General features: G+C 42.5%; 7 protein-coding genes across 7 annotated transcripts; all 7 read left to right on the forward strand.

Moving 5' to 3' along the window:
- Nucleotides 1-750: 750 nt before the first annotated feature.
- Nucleotides 751-1956, forward strand: TM35_000741150 (uncharacterized protein; the record flags this gene model as incomplete). Its single annotated transcript, XM_029031280.1, has 1 exon — nucleotides 751-1956. The coding sequence occupies one exon, from the start codon at nucleotides 751-753 to the stop codon at nucleotides 1954-1956; it is 1206 nt and encodes a 401-aa protein (XP_028877434.1).
- A 612-nt stretch (nucleotides 1957-2568) lies between these two features.
- TM35_000741160 (uncharacterized protein) lies at nucleotides 2569-3417 on the forward strand (the record flags this gene model as incomplete). Its single annotated transcript, XM_029031281.1, has 1 exon — nucleotides 2569-3417. The coding sequence occupies one exon, from the start codon at nucleotides 2569-2571 to the stop codon at nucleotides 3415-3417; it is 849 nt and encodes a 282-aa protein (XP_028877435.1).
- Nucleotides 3418-4610: 1193 nt separating this feature from the next.
- Nucleotides 4611-5573, forward strand: TM35_000741170 (uncharacterized protein; the record flags this gene model as incomplete). The annotated part of the gene is made up of 1 exon (XM_029031282.1): nucleotides 4611-5573. One exon carries the CDS (start codon nucleotides 4611-4613, stop codon nucleotides 5571-5573), a length of 963 nt encoding a protein of 320 aa, XP_028877436.1.
- Nucleotides 5574-6232: 659 nt separating this feature from the next.
- On the forward strand, nucleotides 6233-7537 carry TM35_000741180 (uncharacterized protein; the record flags this gene model as incomplete). The annotated part of the gene is made up of 1 exon (XM_029031283.1): nucleotides 6233-7537. One exon carries the CDS (start codon nucleotides 6233-6235, stop codon nucleotides 7535-7537), a length of 1305 nt encoding a protein of 434 aa, XP_028877437.1.
- Nucleotides 7538-8200: 663 nt separating this feature from the next.
- Nucleotides 8201-8794, forward strand: TM35_000741190 (uncharacterized protein; the record flags this gene model as incomplete). The annotated part of the gene is made up of 1 exon (XM_029031284.1): nucleotides 8201-8794. The coding sequence occupies one exon, from the start codon at nucleotides 8201-8203 to the stop codon at nucleotides 8792-8794; it is 594 nt and encodes a 197-aa protein (XP_028877438.1).
- A 906-nt stretch (nucleotides 8795-9700) lies between these two features.
- Nucleotides 9701-10648, forward strand: TM35_000741200 (uncharacterized protein; the record flags this gene model as incomplete). Its single annotated transcript, XM_029031285.1, has 1 exon — nucleotides 9701-10648. One exon carries the CDS (start codon nucleotides 9701-9703, stop codon nucleotides 10646-10648), a length of 948 nt encoding a protein of 315 aa, XP_028877439.1.
- Nucleotides 10649-11331: 683 nt separating this feature from the next.
- On the forward strand, nucleotides 11332-12312 carry TM35_000741210 (uncharacterized protein; the record flags this gene model as incomplete). Its single annotated transcript, XM_029031286.1, has 1 exon — nucleotides 11332-12312. The coding sequence occupies one exon, from the start codon at nucleotides 11332-11334 to the stop codon at nucleotides 12310-12312; it is 981 nt and encodes a 326-aa protein (XP_028877440.1).
- Between the last annotated feature and the right edge of the window lies 1 nt (nucleotide 12313).

Below are 12313 nucleotides of genomic sequence, written 5' to 3' on the forward strand. Positions count from 1 at the left end.
CTACTGATTGTGGTTACACTGGCCTGTATTCTTGTGTGCTGATTGTAATGGTGGTGTGGTGGTGGTGTGACTCAGGTCATCCTTTGTTTTCTTTTCCTTTTTTTTGGATGCATTCCCTACAGTCTAACTAATCTTCCACCTGTTGGGATTATCTTTTTCTTTTTTTGTTTCTTCATGTTATTGTGTGTTTTGTGTGTTTTTGCTCTTTGTGTGTGTTTATCCTATAATTATTATTATTGCTACTCCATTGTGTGTGTGTGTTTTTGGAGACTGTCTCTCTGTGTGTACACCTGGGCTTGCACTATGATAATGATGAACTGTCTTTTTTTTCAATGAAAAGAAAAGAAATAATAATAACAGATGAATTTATATTTATAATTTCTTGTATATACACATATATAGACTTACACCCATAGTTGCTGTATATTTCTCTGTTTACTGGTTAAATTGGGCTAATTTGTAATATCTTTTTCTTTGCTTGATGATTTTGCTGGGTCGCTGAGCCTTTTTTAAGATAATTGTGAGTGTGGGTTTTTTTGTTTTTCTTTTTACTCTTACTGAGGTTATTGCGCTGTATTTCATAACTTAAATGGTAGGTTTTTTTTTTCGATGTGAGTCTCTTTTGTGGTAATCGATTTGTGTGACCTAACATATTTGATACTTCAGTTATTTTCTTTTTTTGTTTTTTTGATTGTCTTTCTTTCTAGATCAGTGTTTTTACGCAAACCAAACTATTGTCTCTCTCTACTGATGATGATGATGATGATGGGCCGTGTGATGTGTATGTTGGCCGTTATGCTGTGCTGCGCCTGCGGGTATACCATGACGGCTGCTGCTGCTGTTGATAATGACAGTCCCAGTGGCCGTGGTGTGTCCCGTGGGGCTGTGGAGGTGTCGTGCGGGGCCGGCGGTGCGCTGCGTGTACGCCCCGCTGCTGAGAGCGAGTGGCTTACATGCGGTGCGGGCAGCCGTGTGTCTGCATGTGGGAAGTACGCAGACCTCTGCCGCCAGCGTACCGCAAGAGCAGCAAGAACAACAAGGAGGGCAATTATTGCTAATGATGGAAAGACACTGACTGCGGAAGAGAAATATCCGGATGCTTTTAATATTGATATGAGCCATTTTCCTGTTGTTAAAGAAGATGAAAAAAAAAAGGTGTTGCGAAAGATGTGTAAGAAGAACAGTGAAGCTGTTTTTGATAAATTAACGTGTAAGGATGTGAGTTATGAAGATGAAATATTCGTTTTTAATGATTATGAACATGTGGAGCCCCCAACAAAGGTTGATATGAGTACTGGTTGGTATTGGAATCCAGAACATAAAGCAGAAAGAGAGAAAAGGGATAAGGAACAGAAGTTCCGAGAGGTGTGTAAGGTGAATCCTGATACTGTTAATGATGAAGTAAACTGCACGGAGTTTTTAAAACCGAAGACAGCGGGGGCTGACGTGAGGCAAGTTAATCATGAAGAGGCTCCATCAAGTGCGGCACAGAACTCTGCAGGTGGTTCTTCTTCTCATTCTGACAACACCAGGACTTCCAAAACAGAAGTGTCAGCACCCAGCGTAACAACACCAACAGTTACCAGCACGCAAGTCCACACTCAAGTGTCTACTGTAGCTACACATACTAATCAGGGGGCATCAAGCAGCACAACAGCTAACAGTACTCCTGGCAACTCTAATCCTACCCAGCAATCTGCTGCAGCTGTTGATGCACCTGCCACACCAGAATCACGAGAAACCACTTCCAGTACTCCGCCGAGCTCCGAGAGCACAATCAGTGAAGCACCAACCACCACTCCATCTCCTGTTTCCGTACCTGACACACAGATCAACAACATTTCCCCCACTATGCAGAACAAGACTAATGTTGACAGCAGTGTCAGTCCTGTGTGGATGCGCACTGCAGCACCTCTGCTGATTGTGGCTGTGTTGTTCTCCTTTACAGTGTACTGAACAGTGGGTCTCACTTGAGAACAAATAATAATAATAATAATAATGGTAATACTAACATAATCATATTTGCGTACATCCCCCATGGGTGAATAAACTAATACTCTGTTTACCTGCTTTCTCTTTTAATTCGAGTTTTTTTTTTTTTTACTTTTGTGTGTGTATGTGTTGTTTTTCTAATAAATCCATTACTTGCTTTTTCCCGTTGTGTGTTTGCAGAAAACTGGGCTGTTCTGCTCACTGACGGTATACATCTCTTGCTAGTACACAGATGTGTGTGTGTGGAGTAATTTAATATACATAAACTAGAGCCATGGGGTATTGTGTGTGTGTGTTTGGCTCTCTCTCTTATTTGGGTACTGTGGGGTGTTCTTTTTCTTTTCTTTTCTATTAATGGGTACATATTATTATAATACAAGCATGATGTTACTTTTTTGCTTTACTGTGCAGTTGATGCTTCTCTCTCTTTTCCACTGTGTGTATTTGTGCCCTGCATCCACTCACTATGTTTGTCTCAATTGTTTCTCTCGTTTTTCTTTCTTTTTCACATTCCATCCATTAGACCTGTGAACTCAAGTGTTGAGAACAACAAGAAGAAGAGTGACGATAACCGTTATGATGATGATGTGCCGTGTGATGTGTGTGTTGGCCGTTGTGCTGTGCTGCGCCTGCGGGTATACCATGGCGGATCCTACTGTATCTTCTGCGGCTTCTGCTAATGTGCGTGAAGATGTGCGGAGTATTGGTTGGGGTGGTTGGGGTGATTTTCTTGCAACAGCAGGCCATGATGCGGATTGCAGGGATGGGAGTAATGAATATACAAGTACTGGAATAAAATGCTCGGACTGGAAAACACACGGGAATCTCAGTGGTCCACCACCAGCATCGCCACCACCCGTTACCGAGTCCCCACCAGGTGCTCCTGCACACAAACAGAGTTCAGAAGCTAATGACCTACAAACAGGAAAGCCACCGGGTGCATCACAAGATGAACTCGCTGGTGATCTGCAACCCGTTGTCCCTGGGGGTTCTAGAGCACAAGATGGTGAGAGTGCCGAGATCGCAAAAGGAACAAGTATGTCGAGAAAAGAAAGACAAGAAGAAGAGTCAACTGCAGTTAAACGAAGTAACGATGAAGCGTCAAATAAACCAGCTAATAACAGCACACCTCAGGAGTCTGCTGCAGCGCCACAAAGTAACAATGAAGGGTCGAATGCAGGTAACAGTGGTTCTGGCGCAGACTCACAAGAAACAAATACTACTACTCAGCCGAGCTCCGAGAACCCTACCACAGAAGCACCAACCGCCACTCCATCTCCTGCACCCAACGCAGATATCAACACTATTGCTTCCACAGTACAGAAGAAGACTAATGCTGACAGCAGCAGTATCAATTCTGTGTGGGTGCGCACTGCAGCACCGCTGCTGATTGTAGCTGTATTCTTCTCCGCTACTGTGTACTGAACGGTGGGACTCATCTGAGGACAAATAATAATAATAATGGTAATACTAACATAATCATAATTGCGTATATCCCCCATGGGTGAATAAATAAACTAATAATATGTTTACCAGCTTTCTCTTTCAATTCGAATTTCTTTTCTTCTACTTTTTTCTGTGAGTGTTCTTTTTCTATTAATTCCATTATTTGCTTTTCCCGTTGTGTGTGTGCAGAAAACTGGGCTGTTCTGCTCACTGACGGTATACATCTTTTGCTAGTACACACAGATGTGTGTGTGTCTGTGCAGTAATTTAATACATAAACTAGGGCCATGGGGTATTGTGTGTGCTTGGAGACACTCTGTGTGTGTGTGCCTGGGCTTGCACTGTAATGATGATGATGAACTGCTGTTTGAAATTTGGGAAAAAGAAATAATAATAACAGATGAATTTATATTTATAATTGCGTATATACACACATATAGACTTACACCCATAGTTGGTGTATATTTCTATGTTTACTGGGGTATGTTGGGCTAATGATTAATACATGATTCTTTGTTTGTTTGTGGTGTGCTTTGCCTTTTATGGTTTTTGTGGTAGTCTGCTTTATGCAGAGAAAAGAAAAAAATAGTAGTTAATACAATTTGTATTCTTATGTGCTTGAACACACCAGCATACTCAGTGGTCTGTGAGTTATTTTTGTGCGGTTGGTCCTCCTCTTAATTTATGTTTTTGTTCACGTTTTCTTTGCTTGGTGCGCTGTGCTTTTTCCTGCATTGTTGTGTGTTGGAGTGTTTTGTGCGGAGAGAAAAAGATAAAGAATACACATATGTATATTTGTAAGTGTGCTTGGTCCTATCGGAAGAGGCATTCTGACTTTATTGTTGTGCCTGCTTCTGATGGTCGTACTCTTTACTTTCTTTTTTTTCTTTTGAGGGGTTAATTGGGATTATCTGTTTGGTAATGGGTACTGTGGGCGTTTTTACTTTAGTTTGGGCACTATATGAGTTATGGTTGCAGCTTTCTGCAATGTGTGTGCTTCTGTTGTAATTATTGAGTGTTATTTGATTTGGTGTGTGTTCTCTTTTTTTCAATTGATTTACTTTGTTTCTTTTTTTCTCTCTGTATTCTTTCTTCTTTATTGTGCATTCCATTGAACTAAGACAGGTGCAACGATATCCACAACAATACCTGCAACCATTGGAATAATAATAATGATGCGCTACGTGCTGTGTATCCTCGCTCTCCTGCTCTCCTGTGCGTGTGTGCACGTCCTCGCTGAAGAAGTGCCTGCCGCCGATCTTTCCGACCAAGTCCCTGATACGGAGAGTGAGACAAAGATTCTTCTTCAAGGTACTCCGTGCCCTACTGCTGATGCTCCTGGTAACTGTAATCCTTCTGGTGCGGAAGCTGGACATGGTGGTGATGGTTCTTTGGAGTGCAATTCTGATGCTCCTGAAGGTTCTGAAAGTCCCAACCCATGTGTGAAAAAGCCCGAAGCTCCTGCTAGAGTACCTGAGGCACCAAAAGAAGTTGTTCCTGAGAAAAAAGTACCGGTTATTCCACCTAAAAAACCCGAAGCTCCTCCTGCCGCAGCACATGATGTTCAAAGTCATCATGGAGATGATCGTATTTCTGGTCCTCGTGACGGAACTGCTGAAACGGGTGACGCAGGTGTTCGTGGTCAAGTGGGTGAGAGCGGCTCTTCTGGTACTTCTGCTGGTACTTCTGGTACTGGTGGTATTCAAACACATGCCGAATCTGCTGAACCTAGGGCAGATGTCACTGAAGCTGATGGTGCAGATGAAGTGCAAACTGAAGGGGACGGCAACAATACAGCAGATGAAAGTGCTGATAGCCAAGGAAGTGGAGCACCACAAACTTCTTCTACAACCATTACAGAGGCAAGGAATGCCACTGATGCTGATACTACAGCGTCTGAGAGCGGCACTACACCTTCACAAGACGTTGCAAACCCAGAAGGGGGTGAATCAACCAGTGGTGAGGAATCAGCCTCAAACACCACCACCACCACAACCACAACCACAACACTTCCTCCTGAACTCACAAACAACAAGAAGGGTGATGCAGACAGCAGCAGTAGTATCAGCAGTTCTGTGTGGGTGCGTGTACCACTACTGATTGTGGTTACACTGGCCTGTATTCTTGTGTGCTGATTGTGATGGTGGTGGTGGTGGTGTGACTCAGGTCATCCTTTGTTTTCTTTTCCTTTTTTGCATGCATCCCTACAGTCTAACTAATCTTCCACCTGTTGGGATTTTTTTTTTTTTTTTGTTTCTTAATGTTAATGTGTTTTGTGTTTGTTTTTGCTCACTCTATGTTTATCCTATAATAATTATTATTGCTACTACTCCATTGTGTGTGTGTGTTTGTTCTTGGAGACTCTCTCTGTGTATGTGCACCTGGGCTTGCACTGTAATGATAATGATGAACTGCTTTTTGTGCAGTGGGAAAAAGGAAATAATAATAACAAATGAATTTATATTTATAATTGCGTATATACACACATATAGACTTACACCCATAGTTGGTGTATATTTCTGTGTTTACCTGGTAAGTTGGTATCAGTAGTTAATATCTCTATGTTTGTTTGTGTTTTGCTGGGCGTTTGTGTGTGTGTTATATTTGGTAACCGTATGAATATTGGTCTGTTGTTTTGTGCTTGACTGAGTTTACTTTGCTGTTTTGTTTTCTTTAACTGGTTTAGTTTTTTATATGTGTTTCTTTTACTGTGTTTGGATTATTTTTTTTATCTCTCATATTGTTTTTCTATTTTTTAGTTCACTGTTTTCAAGCGAAATCCACAGTCACTATTATGACTTTGAGGGAAATGATGCGCCGCACGCTGTGTTTACTGGTTCTCATGTTGTGCTGTGCTTCTGGATGCGTAATGGCTAATCACCTTCAACCTAAACCTCCACTTTTCACTGATGATCAAGCTGCTGGGTTTGGTATTGGTCGTGTGCATGGTGTTCCTCTAGGTGGGGCTGCTGGAGTTATTCCTGGTGTTCCTGGTGCTATCCCCGATGTTCGCCCCGGTACTGCTGCTGCTGGAGCTCCTCAAGTAAGGGTTCCCGGCTCTCTCCCGCCTGGTTCTGGTGCTCCCCCTGGTGTTTCTGCTGTTGATCCGGGTATTGAGCGTGGTACACCCGGAGTTGATAAGCTTGAGAAAAATTACAATCACCACCCTGGAATTGATGGTGTGCCTGGAAAGGTTAATGATACTCTTGCGAAACAGTTGGGTATCTCACCTGGTAAAAATCTTTCTGACCCCACTGCAAAAAATGTTGGTGTCCCTGGTTTCAAGAATGAGGAAACCCCTGCTGCTGGTGATGCTTTACCTGTATGTCCCACAATTTCTAAAGAAAGTGGCATTGGTATTGGTGGTGTACCTGGTGCTTCCGGTGCTGCCGGTGTTCCCTGTGCTCCTCCTGTTCCTGGCTCTGTTCCTCCTCTTCCCAGTGGCCCGTCTCCAACGTCTGAAGAGGTCAATGGTAATCTAAGTCTTATCGTCAACATGACTACCCATCCTAATGGTACTGCACTTCAATCAGAGCTTAATCCTGCGCCTAAAGGCACTGCTACTCAACCTGTTGTTCCACCCAGTGCTTCACAATTTCCTCATGGTTCTAAATTTCCCGGTGTTTCTGGTGCTGTTCCTATTGTTCATAATAAACCTGATACTCCTGAATATCCTGGTGTTCCTGAAGGTGCTCTTCATGTTGGTAATGGCAGCAGTGAAGCGGGTCGTATTCGTTTTTCTCGTCCTGTTACTCATGCCACGGATGCTGATCCCCAGAGTAATGCAGATTCCTCAGATACTACAAGCACTCAAATTGGAGAGAATAATAATCGGGCAGAGACTACTGCAGCATCTTCAGCTAATGAGGTGAGTGGTGCACCTGCACAGAGTGAATCAATAAGGAACACCCCCGAGACACCCACTAAGGTAAAACCACCCACAATGCCAACAATATTGCAACCTCCTATGCCTGCGAAGAGCGAAGACAAACCACCACCCAAGAAGCGTAAGGCAGACAGCAGCAGTATCAGCAGTTCTGTGTGGGTGCGTATGCCACTACTGATTGTGACTGTTTTGTTCCCCTTTACTGTGTACTGAACAGTGGGACTCATCTGAGGTCAAAGAAAAATAATGTTAAACTAACATAATCATAATTGCGTATATCCCCTATGGGTGAATAAACTAATAATCTGTTTACCAGCTTTATCTTTTAATTCGAATTTCTTTTGCTTTTACTTTTGTGTGTGTGTGTTCTTTTTCTATTAATTTCATTACTTGCTTTTCCCGTTGTGTGTGTGCAGAAAACTGGGCTGTTCTGCTCACTGACGATATACATCTCTTGCTAGTACACCCAGATGTGTGTGTGCAGTAATTTAATATATAAACTAGAGCCGTGGGGTATTGTGTGTGTGTTTGGCTCTCTCTCTCTCTCTCTTATTTGGTTATTGTGGGGTCTTTTCTTTTCTTTTCTATTAATGGGTACATATTATCACTACAAGTGGGATATTCCTTTTGTTGCTTTACTGTGCAGTTGTTGCTTCTCTCACTCTCTTTTTCACTGTGAGTATTTGTTGTACTGTTGTATGTTTATTTGTTTCTATCATAATTCTTTCTCTTCCTTCTTTTCTTTCTTTTATTAGTCTATCGAAGTCAACATCAATGACTAAGGCTGTAATGATGAGGTGCAACCTCCTCTGTTTATTAACTCTTTTACTCTGTTGGGGTTGTGGGTTAGTATGGGCTCAACCGAGCGAAAGTACTATGGAGGGCATCCGTAGAGACGCCGTTTGTTTTCCTCCTTCGGAGCCTATTGTTCGTGATGATGGAACTCGTGGCTGTGCTGTCAACAAAACACGTAAAACCCAAGAACCTCAAGAGACCCCTGCCGTGGTGAGACAACAACAAGGACCACAGATGGAAGAAAACAAACCGAGAGACGCTGAAACAGACACCGGGAGGGAATCACATCCGGATACAGATCAACCACCAAACGGAGGGAACACAAACTCAAAAGGATCAGGTGTTAATGAAGGGAAAGAGATATCTGCTACTGCATCTCAGAGTTCACCTGAGAATTCTTCCAACACATCACCCTCACAGAATGCAGGTGAGTCTGGACCTGCAGAGACTGGATCAACAAGTAACCCAAATGATACAGAAAATACAAATACCACTACAACCACAACAACCACAACCACAACAATACTTACCCCTGTACCCAATGCAGATATCAACAGCAACATCACTTCCACAGTACAGAACAAGGCTAATGCTGACAGCAGTGTCAGCAGTTCTGTGTGGGTGCGTGTACCACTACTGATTGTGGTTACACTGGCCTGTATTCTTGTGTGCTGATTGTGTGATGGTGGTGGTGTGACTCAGGTCATCCTTTGTTTTCTTTTTATTTTGCATGCAATCCCTACAGTCTAACTAATCTTCCACCTGTTGGGAGTTATCTTCTTTTTTTGTTTCTTAGTGTTAATGTGTGTTTTGTGTGTGTTTTTGCTCTCTCAGTGTTTATCCTATAATAATAATTATTGCTACTCCATTGTGTGTGTGTGTGTGTGTGTGTGTGTGTGTGTGTGTTCTTGGAGACTCTCTCTGTGTGTGTGTGCACCTGGGCTTGCAGTGTGGTAATGATAATGAACTGCTTTTTGCAGTGAGAGAGAAAAGATAAAATAATAATAACAGATGAATTTATATTTATAATTACTTATACACACATATAGACTTACACCCATAGTTGGTGTATTTCTATGTGTTTAATGGGTAAATTGGGCTAATGGTTAATATCTTATTTTTTGCTTGTGCGTTTGCTGGGTCGTTGTGTGATTTGCCTTGCATTATCTTCTTGATCTGCTTTGTGCTGAGTAAGGAAAAAGAGTAACAGATACATCTATGATCATGAGTGCGTATGCGTTGCCAAGCTTATCCATAGAAACGTATTTGTGTGTTTTCTCGTTTTGGTCATTGTGCTCTTGGATTCTTTTTTTCTCCTTTATTGATTGGGAGTTTCGTCTTTGTTCTGGGAAATATTTGTTATTTTCCTTGAATTAGATACCATCTAGGTGTTTTTTCTGGATTTTCATTGATTATCTTTTCTTTAATTCTTCTGTGCTTATTTGTTTTTCTTTTGATTTTTTCACTCTTCTTATTTCTGCAGAAAAGTGAACTCAGAGAGTATTTCTAATTTTTTTAACAATGATTGTGCACCGTGTGTTGTTTTTTCTTGCTTTGTTTTTGTGTGTTGAGTGTCTCTGTATGGCAGCTGCAGAGTCTCAACCTGGACCTCAGGCTGTTTCCCCTTGCCAAGACGGTGAAGATAGTGGTAGTTGTGCTGCTCGTACTTCTGCTGCATCTGGACACGCTGCTAACAGTTGCGGAGATGGTGGTAGTGGTAGTTGTCCTGCTGCTGGTGCTGCTGGTGGTGTTGAATGTACTCAAGGTTCTACGTGTAATTCTAACTCCAGTATACGTAACGCTGCTCGTACGGAATGTGCGGACTCTCCTTCTGGGGCGGATAGTTGCCCTACCAATGATGTTAACACTCAAGCGAGTTGCGGTGCTGGTGAGACTAATTGTAAACCCAAATCACAAGAAGAGACTGATGCGAAACCAAATGCAAATCATGGAATTAATGGTAGCGAACATCAAGGTCCCGATGGTCAAAGTCGTTCTGAAAGTGACCGCGGTTCTGTTTCTGATTCACAGCGTGGCGATCGTTCCAATCCAACTGTTGCTGTTCTTCCTCCTGCTGAAAAAGAAACTGCGGAAACTCAAAGTGTAAACGGTTCACAAGACGCTGGTTCTTCTTCTCCCGCTGCGGGTACTGGCGGTGCTCCTGCCGCTGACGGTCAAACTGAAAGCAATGTGGCCAGTACAACCGAAGAAGGTGGATCTAAACAGGGAGATGAAACAGTACAACCTTCTCCTTCTCCCACAACTTCAGACAAAGAGAGTGGTGATGGTTCTGATGCTGCAAACGCTGGGAATGACAGTACAACAACGGGGAGTGTATCAACAAACAACCAAGACGGTGCGGGAAATGCAGACACAGACACAGACACCACCACAACAACAACACTTCCTCCTGAACTCTCAAACAACAAGAAGGGTGATGCAGACAGCAGCAGCAGTATCAGCAGTTCTGTGTGGGTGCGTGTGCCTCTACTGATTGTGGCTGTGTTGTTTTCCGCTACTGCGTACTGAACAGTGGGACTCAGGTCATCCTTTGTTTTTTTTTTTTTTGCATGTAATCCCTACAGTCTAACTAATCTTCCACCTGTTGGGATATTCTTCTTTTTTGTTTCTTAATGTTAATGTGTTTTGTGTGTTTTTGCTCTCTCTGTGTTTATCCTATAATAATTATTATTGCTACTCCATTGTGTATGTGTGTGTTCCTGGAGACTCTCTGTGTGTGCCTGGGCTTGCACTGTGATGATAATGATGATGAACTGCCTTTTGTAGAGGGAAGAAAAAAGAAATAATAATAATAATAATAATAACAAATGAATTTATATTTATAATTGCGTATATACACATATAGACTTACATCCATAGTTGGTGTATATTTCTGTGTTTAATGGATAAACTGGGCTAATGGTTAATATCTTTTTCTTTGCTTATGGTTTTCTTAATTTGTGTGTTTAACGATGCTGTGGGTATTTTTAATTGTTTTTTTCTTTGTTTTTTGAATGGTCTCCTCTTTTTGTGGTGGTTATTGATATTTTTGCTGATGGTGTTGTTTTGTATGACTATTTGTTTTTGTTTTTGTTCTCTCTGTTACCGTCGGGGAATGTGTTTGTGATTATTTTATGTTTGTTTTGTTCTCTTTTTCTTTTTTTTCTTGTGCAGCTCAGATACCCTAAATAAGGAAAAGATCTGCTGCCGTGATGTTTCTTCACCGTGTGTTGTATGTGGTGGCGTTACTTGTGAGCATTATCTCTTTATGTGTAGCGGCTGATAGTCCTGACCTGTCTTCAGGTGAAGTTGGTGATAATACATGCCCTGCTGATGGTAGTAAGTCAACTGACCCTAAGTGTCCTAATTCTGCTAAAGGTGCAAAAGGTGAGCCTGGTCCTGACGGTCCTGCTGGGAGGCCAGGTGAACAGGGTCCACCTGGACCTCCTGGTGAGAAAGTTCATACTGTTTCTACTGTTAAAGAACCCCAAGACCGTCTTTCTCCTGAAAACGGTAGGGGAGTTCAAGAAACTGCCGCTCTTGGTACCACTACTGTTGTTAGATCTTCACAAGCACTTTCTTCTGCTTCACCTTCTGGTACCCCTTCACTTCCAACGTCTGCTTCGACTGGTAATTTGGTTACTACTGGTTCTGTTGGCCCTGGTAGTCGTGTTACCAGTGGATCAGGTAATGGTTCTGATGTTGATGCACGGAGTGAAGATCAACATGGACCAGGGGACATTGGTGATTCTGGTGAAAAGGGTGCTGGTGTTAAACCAGCTGCTCCTGCTACTGAGGCTGGGAATAATGCTGCGCCTGCAGTTAACAGTCAAAATGGAAACAACGACAACAGTGCATCCAGTGAAAGTACAGATAACACGAGTGATGCCGTGACACCATCATCTTCCACTTCCAGTAGTACAGAGTCACAAAGCGATGGAGCATCTGAAACCACAACGACAGGAAACGACACTACACCTGCAGAGAGTGAATCATTAAACAACCAAAATGAGGGAGAAAATACAGAATCAACCACCACCACCAACACCACAACAACAACAACAACACTTCCTCCTGAACTCACAAACAACAAGAAGGGTGATGCAGACAGCAGCAGCAGTATCAGCAGTTCTGTGTGGGTGCGTGTACCACTACTGATTGTGGTTACACTGGCCTGTATTCTTGTGTGCTGAT

The sequence above is a fragment of the Trypanosoma theileri genome (genome assembly GCF_002087225.1).
Source record: "Trypanosoma theileri isolate Edinburgh chromosome Unknown TM35_Tth_74_V1, whole genome shotgun sequence".
Taxonomy (NCBI): domain Eukaryota; phylum Euglenozoa; class Kinetoplastea; order Trypanosomatida; family Trypanosomatidae; genus Trypanosoma; species Trypanosoma theileri.